At 47.0% G+C, this 12,457-nt stretch overlaps 1 protein-coding gene across 1 annotated transcript in view; it reads right to left on the reverse strand.

The window, feature by feature from the left end:
- Positions 1-12,457, reverse strand: part of STAB2 (stabilin 2) — a 145,665-nt gene that overhangs the window by 36,534 nt on the left and 96,674 nt on the right. The window contains 7 exon segments of the mRNA XM_021687579.1: positions 361-444; positions 1,516-1,563; positions 2,464-2,583; positions 5,752-5,823; positions 7,469-7,542; positions 9,343-9,468; positions 11,927-12,003. Of these exon segments, the coding sequence (XP_021543254.1) occupies positions 361-444; positions 1,516-1,563; positions 2,464-2,583; positions 5,752-5,823; positions 7,469-7,542; positions 9,343-9,468; positions 11,927-12,003 (601 nt within the window).

Raw genomic sequence — 12,457 nt, forward strand, 5'->3', positions numbered from 1 at the left:
TTTCTTTCTTTCTTTCTTTCTTTCTTTCTTTCTTTCTTTCTTTCTTTCTTTCTTTCTTTCTTTCTTTCTTTCGTCTATGGAAGGTTTGGATCATTTAAGAGTTGTTGATCTTTTCTAACCTCCTACCCTATTCAGAAATGTTTTTTAGTGGGCCTCTGGCCATTGCACCCCCAATCCACTTAAATCCTTTCCCTTTATAGGGGTCCCTATGCTGAGAGGCAGCCCATTCCATTGCTGATCAGCACTAGCTGATCCTAAGTCTCCTGCCCAGAAATGGCACCAGTGTTGGTTCCAGGGTGACACCCAAAGACTGGGTTCCAGTCCCAAACCTCTTCTGCTTGCCTAGAGCTTCATGCTTACCCGAGGTTCCTCATCAAAGGCTGCAGATAAAGGTGCAAAGATGGTGAAGGGACCTGGACCACTCAGGTCTCTCACAGAATGCTCCTGTGGGAAGGAAGGTGGGGCCACATGTCACCTATTTGACATAAATATGGGGGGGGGTGGTTCAAACAAATAGCAGAGAGAGTTGGTGGGAAAACTGAACTGGGCGATCTGTGTTTTATTTAGTCTCGGATTCAAAGTCATTCTGATTCTTTTTTTTTAAATTTTATTTATTTATTTATTTATTTATTTATTTATTTATTTATTTATAGAGAGAAAGCGCTTGTGAGTGGGGGAGGGGAAGGACAGAGTGAAAGGGAGAGAGAGAATCTTAAGCAGACTCCCCACAGAGGGCAGAGCCTGATGTGGGGTTTGATCTTACAGCCCTGAGACCTGAGCTGAAGTTAAGAGTCGGATGCTTAACTGACTGAGCCACCCAGGTGCCCCAAATCCATTTACGTTCTTTGTCATTGAAATAATGTTTATTTTTATACGGTTATAAAAATAACACATGCTTACTGTTTTAAGGACTTGAAAATACAGCATAAAGAAGGAAACAACCACCCATAATCCCACTGCCTAGAACTCACCCGTTATTTCTAGGTATTCTTTCCCAGTGTCTTTCTACATACAAATATTTTACATAATTGGGATAATAATACAAATGTAAGTAATAAGATGAATGACTTAGCTGTTCTAATTGTCTTCTTGCCAATGCTAAGGTCCTATGGCTACTATATTTTCTTCTGGGTTTTACGATTTTCTTCGTTTAGATTTTTATCTTTTATATATTTGGGAGTTATTCCGATGTATGATGTGCATAGAGATCTAACTTAATATTTTCACCCAGAGAGTTCCCTGATTGCCCTAGTGATGCTTCCTTCCTCCACTGGTGTGATGGTTTTTGCACACACTGCATTCTTGTGTGTCGAATGGGCCAGGGCTTCATTGGTTCTACTCCTGCTGCCTACCTGGGGCCTGAGAAGTCCACAAATGACCAACAGGGACCCTATTTCAGAAATCCATGCTCCCAGACTTTCTTCCCCCTTCACCAGCTCCAGAGGCTAGCTAGTTTCCTCGGATCTGGCTGGAGACCCAAGTCCTACAGCTGGAGACAGACACACATGTACTTACCAGCAACTGGAAGAAGTACTGGGACGTTTTTGGGTTCTTGGGAAGCTCCTGGAAACAAAGACAGGGCAGGGCCACTTCATGTCTGGGATTATATGCAAGAATCATCCAGGGTTGTCACAGGACAATTTCTCCAAGGTTGAGAGTCTCTCCTATACTTTCAACTGGAAATCTGCCCTGATGGTCCTTTTTCAAACCCCATCTACAGGCTTCCATTGATGTTCAGAACGACTACGGGGACATGCTGCGAGTTCCAAAACCTTTCTGGAGTCACCATTTGATTTATCAAAGAAAGGTCCAGAAGCAGCTGAGCTTTAGGAGCATTTTTAAGAGTTCGAATATTTAAAAAAAATCAGTTATGGGTTTACGGCAGATTTCAGTTCTCCATTAACAAGAGTATTTGATTAGCCAGAATGCTCTAGTCCCTCTTTAAGCCAAATAACAGAACGTTCACTTGATAAAGGGGTAGAAATCTACAAGTGTTACACTCCATCATCCACTGTGCCCAGTAGAGATGCTCGCATGCACACACACACCCATCCGCTCCAACAGCAACCCACATCATGGTAATGCGTTGGAGTTACTGTGTACTCTGTGCCGGTTACATACATTATTTCTGATAACAACCTGATGGGCTTGGTACCATTAGTATTTTTTTTTAATGGATTAGAAAGCTGATGTGTAGAGAGGTGACGTTATTGCCCAATGCCACATTTCTAATTGGCGGAGTTGAATTCAAACCCAGGTGCTTCTGACTCTAGAACCATCGATCTGAGAATTCCCATGGGTCGATAAAATCCCTTCTCATTGCCAATTTATATATGGACAGTCTTTCCCATTTTTGTAGAGTTTTCTAAGTTACAAAACTCTTGCACCTTCCCTTGGGTAACCTGGATTCTTAGCGCAGTGAGGGATGTAGGGTTTACTTTATGGAAACATGCCTTTCCTTACCTGGTAGATGTTGCCACGGCAGGTAAACCCATCCCCAATGTAGTTGGGCTTGCAAGTACACGTCCGGTCTTCTGGCCCAGTGTGATTGCAGATAGCAAATTCACTACAGCCGCCGTTTCTCTGGTCAAATTTCCAAGGGGTGGGGGATAGGAATCAGATCAGTTTGTTTACCAGCTCTGCCAGTATTCACCAAGTAATTCTGTACTGAAATTTAGTTTTTTACTCATTCTCTAACTGACTTGTTGGCATGATTTGCCCCTTTCCTGAACTTGCCTTTCAACTCCCTAGAGTTGTAAGGGCCATTTATTCACCTAGCCTTGTATCCCAAGATGCTCAGGTCCAACCGAGCAGATTTCCAGCCATATGTAGACAAGCCCAGAGGTGCCAAATGGAAAATTTCTTAGCACCTGGGGGTTGGCCAGAAAGGCACCAATCTTGTCTGACAATTCCCAGCTTTACGCTTAAATTCTGATCTCATAATAGTCAAGGTAACAGTTGTCAGCCAGAAGGCAGTGGGTATAAAACAGATAGAACACACTGTCCTTGTCCACAAAGAGCTTAAAAACTGTGGAAGATGGGACAGAGACCTAAAACAGAAACAAAGCAAAGTACGGTTCAAAGCTGACATCCATGGAACACCAAGCAGGACTCGGCAGCCTAAGCCAAGTTTTGAAGTGGGGAAAAAATATGAACTCAGGAGAAAGAACACTGATGGGGTTGACAAAGAAGGAGGTCAACAGACTTGAAGGCCGGCTGTAAAATCTTCCTTTCCACTAACCATTGTTCCCAAAGTCTTTGTGGAGCATGATATTCAGGTTCGGGAGGGACTTACTGTCCCGGATTCCTGCCTCAAGCTGACACAGCTCAGTGAGCTCTCCAAGAAAGCTGCCTTCTGCAACATGGAATCCATGATCACCCATTCTTCTTCGGTCCTAGCCGTGGTGCCTGGATCACCAGCTTTCCCTCCACACCTGTCGTCATCATCAACATCCCTGCCGGTGGTCTCCACCATACCTGCCCCAACTCTTCCTCCGCCACCACCGCCGGACCACCCTTGACTTTGTCCCGACATTAAAGTGGACGCTCCTGAGAGCTCTGTTTCAACATCCCTCTCTCTCTGACCACCAGCTTTTTAATTTTTATTTATTTTTATTTTTTATTTTTTTAAAGATTTTATTTATTTGCGAGAGAGACAATGAGAGACAGCATGAGAGGGAGGAGGGTCAGAGGGAGAAGCAGACTCCCTGCCGAGCAGGGAGCCTGATGCGGGACTCGATCCCAGGACTCCAGGATCATGACCTGAGCCGAAGGCAGTCGCTCAACCAACTGAGCCACCCAGGCGCCCTGACCACCAGCTTTTATCATCTCAACTCACCTCTTCCAATGTGGCTCCAGCCTCCTTTGACCCACAGGGGCCTCCCCTCCTTTGAGCCAACTTCTTTCTCACCCACATTCCTGCCCGCTCACTGGGCCCAGTCGCCCCTGGCTCCCCACTCGGCCCTGGCCCAGCCGCCCACAGCAGGGCTCAGCACACCGCTGCTCCTGGGCCCGGCCGGATGGGCGGCGCGTCGCTGTGCAGACTCCCAACAAAGTTATCACACACACACCGACACTGCCTACTCTTCAAGTGCATTTACCTTCTCTCTCCCTGGAGAAGACACGTCACTCCTTCATTCCTCCCTGCAACTCTCAACCTCTGGCCCTCACTCCCAGCGGACGAGCTCACCTCATACCTTATGGAGAAAATAGACACAGGGACCAGCCCATCTGCCTGCCCTGACGCCCACCACCTGCCTGGGCCTGGTCACCAACTCTACTTTCCTTATTTAACAAATAAACTGACAACTGACTGACCTGTCGCTTACACACCAAGTGTCCGTCTCTTCCCCCTCAGTGTAAACTCTTGAAGGGAAGAGACTTCGCCTCTTGGTCACGGATGAACTCCCAGTGCCTAAAATGGTGCCTGGTATCTAGGGAATGCCCATCGACCTAGACGTGTGTCATCCTGTATGAGGTTTCCCACCGGATAGGTAGGAGTTTGAGTGGTCTCTGTCCTCGCGGGACTCACAATTTAGTTAGAATGGTCAGACACAGACATTTTCAAGCTAATTCACACTAAGGGCCATGAATGTAACTGGCTGACTAACTGATTGACTAACTGCCTGACTCACCAACTAACCAACTACCTGTCTGCCTACCTACCACTGCCCCCGCTCCTCTTGGAGGCTCAGCTGTGAGCTCCGGGTCCCTTTCCCCTCATCCACTCCTGGACCTTCCTCCTGTAACAATCTACTTCTCTCCCTCAGTACCAGTTTCCTTCTCTCTATTGGATCATACTCAGCAGCAGAAAAACATGCTTTAATACTATTCGAGTATTAAAATAAGAAACAAACTTCCCTTCTTCTTGAAAAGAATCCAGTGGGTGATGGCAGTCATGGGTGCAGGGGCCATGAGTTAATGACTCTTGTACCTGAGTCTCAGGAGCATGTGTGTTCATTGCGTGAGTTGCCAAGACAAGGTGGCCATTACAAAACAGACGGACAGACAGACAGATGGAGAGGATCATTGAAGAACAGCTGTGGAAATAAAGCTGGCCATGGGTCTGGTCCTAACAGTTCCATATCCCAGCACCCCACTTTCTGCAATCACTTTACGTGGGGACGTGGTCCCCTGAGGCATTTGCCAGACTAACACAAGGGGGCAGTCAGGATGGAGCTTGGAGAGGAAGGACTTTAATTACGTGGCGTCTGTGCTGTTCTCATGCCCACGGCTAGAGGCTGGTGATACGGAGAAGGGAAGTAAGGTGCAGAGACTGGTCCTCCTCTGGGGCTCGCTGCCTTGTGGGAGGAACAAGCACCCGAAAAGTGATCCAGGGCGCAGCCTTTGAGTAGGACAGACGTGGGTTCAAGTTCTGACTATGCTGGGTGCTTGCTCTCTATATAGGTCTGCCCATGCCCTAAGTCCTGGTGTCTCTGAGTGTGACCTTGTTTAGAGAGTCCTTGCAGATATAAATAAGGATCTTGCGATGAGAGCATCCTAGATGAAGCAGGTGGAGTCCACAGGAGTCCTTCCTAGAGGAGAAGTCTCCTACATAGAGGTGAAGGCCATGTGAAGACAGAGGCAGAGAATGGAGTTTCTCCAGCTACAACTGGAACATGAGGGAGAGATGAGCCTCACGGCCCAGAAGCCTCTCTGAAGGAGGCTCTTCTGTGTGCCACACCCCAGAAGGGGGGTCGGAGGCACCCCAGGCCTGTCCGCTGAGGGCACCGGCCCCAGAACCATACTCACGGTTAAGCAGGTGTTGATGAGCGTGCAGACCTTCCCGTCTCCAGTGTATTTGGGCAAACAGTTACAGACCGCCTGTCCGGGAGGGGAAGGAAATGAGTTATTTCACAGGGAGATTCTGCTGGCTCTCGCGTTCCAGTTCTGTTATGGTAACGGTAATGCCACAAGAGTCTATATTTGGTACTGGTAAGATCTTTCCTAGAATGATAATTGTCATTTTACATTTTAGCACACTTCACAGTAGCACTGGGATTGCCTACACAGCCTAACTTTGCTGCCAGGAGACTTTACTTTTTTAAAACACTGTTACCTTAGTTGGTCCCTTGCCTCCTTGGCACTCACCTCTTTTGTCACCTTGGTAAAGGCTCAGTGGCAAGGAAGCTAAGCTACGGCCCACTGGCATCTCCACCCACGCTCCACCCCGAGGTGCCCGCGCTGGGAGCTGCTGGAGGCCAGCTTTGGAGCCACATGGGTGGCACATGGGAAAACAATCCGTCAGACCCACTGGCCAAGGAAGTCAGTGGGGGCTTGAAGTTGAGGGAGGGGACACTGTCTGCAGGAAGCTGGGAATGTCTACTTCATCCTCATTTCCCTGGCGCTCTGCATGGGAGTGAGTGGGGCTGAAACCCAGCTCCGCTCTAGTTACCAAGCTGTGCATCCAGAAGAAAGGGCACCTGCTCCTAATGTGTCCACCAGAGGCGGCTTTTCCGGTCTCATGTCTACTTGCTGGAACCGGAACTCGTTGGCAGGGTGAGCCAGGGTCCAACGGCAGGTGTTCACTCCTCTGCCTCTTCCTTCATTATGGGCCCGGACCTCGGCCCCAAACCTTTATCAAGACACCCCCCAGCCGCCCCTCCTGGGCTAACATCCTGTCTCAGTGATCAACCCTGTGTCCCTCTCACTGCCTTCTAGGTCTGGAGGAGGATTTGGAGAGGCCCTGAGCAGCACAACGTTTCTAGGTTTTCCTTATTCCATATGTGGTTTGAAATAAGAACTCAGTGGCAAGAGCTGAACCCCCAAATATGTCTAATTGTGCTGGGTTTTTCCAAGGTTATATGTGCAAACACACACACACACACACACACACACTTCTTTAAAAGAAGTGTGTGTTTTTTTTTTCTTTTCTTATTTTTGGGCAACTGAGCCACCTGCTTGTTCTGCCTAATGGGATACCTGGCACTGAGGTTTGGGGCTCAACAAAGTCCCTAGAACATTCCCTGGGGACTTGACTTCATCATCCAGTTTCTGATACAGGTAATTTCCTCGTTAACGCTAGTTTCGGCTGCAAGGTTCGCCATGTTAGGGAATGAACGACTGACAGAGGGCCCAAGAACACGATCTTCTGCTGTGGCACATGCATTTCAGGGCCTCAAGCCAAAGAGAAAGTGTGGGATTCTGGACATCAGAAAGCCGAAAGAAAGGAGAGCATTGTTGGAAACTTTCCAGGTGTTTCTGAAACCATGTTGTGTTGGCAGCCGTCTATGTCTCCCCACACAGGAAGCCCCTTCTCCCAAGAACTCTTTGTGCCCTCACCCCCACCAGTTCTCATTCCCACAGAATGGCCTCTTGGGGAATTCGTTCAGAATTTCCCCCTACGGTGTTTGCTTCTGCTGCTGGTGTCCACAGGTCTGTTCTCAGCGCCTGTCTCTCAGGCCTGGGTCTGAGGGCCCAGGAATTTGCCCCTAGGAAAACTGAGGGCCTGGGAGGCGGGGAAGCTCACCTGGTTGGGTCCCGTCTGTGTGCACTCTGCGTTCTTGTGACAGCCACCATTGTTCTCCAAACATGGGTTGATCTCTTTAAAACAAAAACCCAATATGTGGCATGAAAATCAAGCCTCATTTCCAAGTAAAGACATCTTGAGGAAGGAGGCAGGATGGCGAACTGAACAAGGCGAGCAGATGTCCAAGTGTGATTCAGTTTTCCAACAACTCTGAGGCAGAAGTAACCCAAAAGGGCAGGTCCCAGACTCTTTTCTCAAAGTCACCTCCTCTGGGACGGGACTTTGCCAGCAGAAGCATAGTCTGTGGGCTTGCACCTGTCCCTCTCCTGAATGAATATGAGCATTTTCAGCCAAGGACTTGAAATAATAGAATCTTGGAGTCCAATCCAACATGCTATGAAGGAAGAAATTTAGGAATTAAAAAAGTCACTTGTAACTATCACAATATAATTGCTTCAGGGAAGAATCATCAATAGATTCTCCATCTAGGAGGACACTTTGATGAGGAACAGGATCTTTGCTGGGTGCCCAAGCGTCTCCCCATTGACTGCTTCTTAGTAGCACTAGGGGAAAAGCAACAGTACCGTGGAGAAATCAGATAGCACCTTGGCCAAGTGGTCAAAATTCACATCACAGATGAGAGGCGGCTGGAAATCACGAGCCTCCGGTGTGATATCCTGAGCAGGATGCATTATCGCTCCTGTGATATCGGGTCTGGAGTGCATCATCTCAATATAATCATGAACAAACATCAGATAAACCCCACATGAAGGACATGCAATGTAAAACAAAGTTGGGGAGGTGGACTGTCTTCTTCCAAAATGTCAATGTCATAAAAGACAAAGCAAGGCTGGAGAATCCTCCACGATTCAAGGAGACTAAAGAGACATGGCAGCCAAATATGATGCCCATCCCTAACCTGGATCCTGCTCTAGAGGAAAAAATGCCGAAACAGGACATTATGTTATGGGGTCAGGGGACAAAATTAGAATACAAATGGCAATTAGACAAACGTATCATATCAGTAGTAAATTGACTGAAGTTGCTAACTGCTGCGGGTATGCAAGAATTCACCCCTATTCTCTAATATGCCCAAGTATTTAAGGGTAAAGGGAATATCATATATATAGTTCACTCTCAAATGGTTTAGGAAAAATGTGTACAGACATAGAGAGGGCAAATGATAAAGCAAATGGAGCAATACATCAACAATAGTGAATCCAGGTAAAAAGCAAGTGGACCTGCTTTTGTACTATTCTTGCAATGCTTCTGTGTGAATATATATATATATTTTTTACAACGAAAATGTTAAAAGTCCGACAACTACTACGGCACGCCTTTAGAGTAGAACAGTGTGTAGCCATGAAGATAATGATTTGGAGGTACACTTATTTTCAGAGAGAGTTGTTCTTCCATATTGCGAGGCATAGTAAACATTATGTATCATAACAGAATTTTCATTCAAAGAAGTATGTGTCTACATAGCAAACTGGAGTGATAGAACAATAGGAAGGGTGGTTATTTCCAGAATATTCTCTCCCAGCATATATGCATTCTCTAATTTTTCTATAGGGAGAATGTGCTATTGTGTAAAAAAAAAAAAAAAAAAAAGTGTTAAAAAAAATTCAGTCACCACCATAATGTTTAACTGGAACAAGTCTCTCCCTTTCCTCCTTCCCAGGTGATTTTTGGCCATCACACACCTTCGTCCCGCTGCGGTCACATTTTCATGCCCTCATGCCTTCCTGCCCAGATACACTTAAAGATAACTCCAGCAGTGGCAGGTCCTAATAACAGGACCGCTGGCCAGGACTCTGATTCTTGAACCATGGCCACTGGACAGTGAGGGACCTACCGAGACAGACAGAACCTACCGAGGCACACGATGCCATCGCCTGTGTGGCCTGCCCGACACACACACCGCCGGCTCCCGGGGGTGGTTCTCCTACAGTCAGCCTGGGCAGAACAACCTCCGTTGCTGGTCTCACAGGCGTTGATGGCTGTAGGAGAGAGGGGGGACGCCAAGCAGAGCAGGAGGGAGATGGGGGGAAAAGAAACAGTGATGAGGGGCGCCTGGGTGGTTCAGTCGTTAAGCGTCTGCCTTTGGCTCAGGTCATGATCCCGGGGTCCTGGGATCGAGCCCCGCATTGGGCTCCCTGCTCAGCGGGACGCCTGCTTCTCCCTCTCCCACTCCCCCTGCTTATGTTCCCTCTCGTTGTCTCTCTCTCTGTCAAATAAATAAATAAAATCTTTAAAAAAAAAAAAACCAGTGACGTGTTTTTACTCGAGTGAGAAATGGAAGATACCTCAAAATGTCAGGCACCGGATTCAATATGAATAGTTCAAAAGAACACAAAGCACCAGAGGTCGTCCCTGGTGAATTCTACCAAACATTTAAAGAAGGATAAATAGCAAATTTTCACAAACTCTTCCAAAAACTGGAAGAGGGGAGAAAACTTTCCAATTCATTTTGTGAGGTCAGTATCACGCTGCTACCAAAGCCAGGCAGAGCCAGCACAAGAAAATTACAGACCAATATCCTTTGCGAATATAAACACAAACACCCTCAGGAAAATATTTGTAAATCAAATTCGGCAATATATAAGAAGAATTACATGCCATCACCAAGTGGGAATTTTGAGGAATGCAAGGTGGTTTATTTATTTATTTTTTAAAAGATTTTATTTATTTATTTGAGAGAGAGAGAGAATGAGCAGTGGGGGTGGGGGGAGACGCAGAGGCAGAGGGAGAAGCAGGCTCCCACAGAGCAAGGAGCCCAGTGCTGGACCCGATCCCAGGACACCAGGATCATGACTCGAGCCGAAGGCAGAGCTTAACTGACTGAGCCACCCAGGCATCCCTGCAAGGTGGTTTAACATTTAAAAATCAATTAATGTACTATTGCATATCAAGAGAATTAAAGACAAAGCCACATGATCATCTCAATAGAAGGAACAAAAGCATTTGATAAAATTCCATGCCTTTAATAATAAAAACTCAACAGGCAAGGAATAAAAGGAAACTTCCTTAACCTGATAAAGGACATCTATATATGGAATAGAATTGAGAGTCCAGAAATAAACCCATACATCTAAGGTCAACCAGTTTTCCACAAAGATGCCAACACATTTCAATGGGGGAAAGATTAATCTTTTCAACAAATGATACTGAGACAATTGGATCTTCACATACAAAAACATGAACTTGGACCTCGGCCTCACAACATGTACTCAAATTAATTCAAAGTAGATCAAAGACCCAGATCCACTTGGAGTCCCACGCTGTGACCTTGGACAAGCCGCTTAGTTAATATGAACCTTGGGGTCCACCTATCGAGTTTTGTCTACAGGTTTAGAGACTCCCATCTGATCATGTATATGAAAGTGTTATAGAAATGTTGGCTGTTCTATTAACTTGTGTCTTCTGCTTTCACAGTTTTTCCTAAAAACAGAGGGCAAGAGAAACGTTATAGTTATTGTCTCTTCCCAGTTGTTTTCCCCGGCATACTGAGCACATCCTACTGCAGGAAACATCTGGGGCCTGGGTCAGGGTGCCTCCATGCTGGGAGAATCCACAGGGTGAGATGGTCTAGGAAGCAGGCTGGTAGGTTCATTGTCCAGCTCCACTATAATCTGGACCGAAGCCTGCCTGGACAAGGTGCATAAGAGAAAAATGATGCTAAGTGTTTCCATTTTTCTAGCACCAAATGTGTGGTGGGCCCTTTAAGAATATTAGCTTGCATTTATTGAGTATGCTCTGTGCCAGGGCTGTTCTGAGCATGTCACGGGGATTAATCCAGGTTATTACCCAACAGTTCAGTGAGGGAGATTCTCTTATTGCCTACAACTTACAGATAAAAAAATGATGCAAAGATCAGTCAAGCAACTTTCCCAAGGTAGCACAAATGATAAGAACTTAGACTCGAACCCGGGAGAGTCTGATGCCAGGGCTACTTTAAACTGCTGTCTCATTCTGCCCTTGTACAGACAGGTCATTTCATCCCCAAACCACTCTGCAGGGGACACAGTTTTGTTTACTTCATAAGTGAGCTGAGGGGGCTCAGAGCAGGTAAGAGACCCACCCAAAGCCACGTGGGTAGGAGGAGGAAGAACTGGGATTCAAGCCCCTGGCCCACTCCAGAGTCCCCACGCCTGGGCCACACCCTAGGTCAATCAATCCAGTGTTTTTAAAGTTCTCCAGGTGATTTCAATCACGGTCAAGGCCGTGAACCGCTGTTTGGAGACGAAAACAGGTGCAACTGACCCATCCATTCCTAAGCCAACACATGCCCGGTCCGTGAACAATAGTTTTCTTGCCCCGGGGCCCAATCAGTTGTCCTGGTACATCCAGTTCACTCTCAGCGGCTGGTAGCAGCTGCCCAGCCAGTCTGCAGGAACACAGACCTCTCAACAGCTCATGCTAGCCTCGTGTCCCCCAGCAGACCCCTTCCTCGCTTGCCTGTGCACACCGTTCCATTCCCTTGGAATCCTGCTGCGCATTTGCACGAGGCTGTGCCGTCCGGATTGAGAAGGCAGCTGCAATGAGAAGGGGCAAGTGCTATTTGTGAAAGAACAAAACAAAACAAAACACAAAAAACAAAAACCATATAACACCACCCCCTTCATCCCCAGCACCCAGCTCCTGCTCCCATGTGGCACTCACAGGTCTTGCCTAAGCGGTGGAAGGAGAGGCCATTCCTAGCACAGCCCCGCCAGGGGCAGCTAAAACTGCAGGTGTGCACATGCAAGCATCGGCCCAGGGATAGGCGGGATAGCTACCAATCTTTAGAGAGCCACTTATGTACTTGGAGCTGTGCTTTGCACATTACTTTGTAGAACCTACACAATATCCAATAGCCCTAACAAGCAGATATTATTAGTCCCATTTTATAGATGGAGAAACTGAGGCTTAGAAGCATAAAGTAATTGACTCAAGGTCATGCAGACAATGAGATGGACAGAGGCTGATTTGAATTCAGATCTAAGCCCA

This window comes from Neomonachus schauinslandi, chromosome 5 (assembly GCF_002201575.2).
Source record: "Neomonachus schauinslandi chromosome 5, ASM220157v2, whole genome shotgun sequence".
Classification (NCBI taxonomy): Eukaryota; Metazoa; Chordata; class Mammalia; order Carnivora; family Phocidae; genus Neomonachus; species Neomonachus schauinslandi.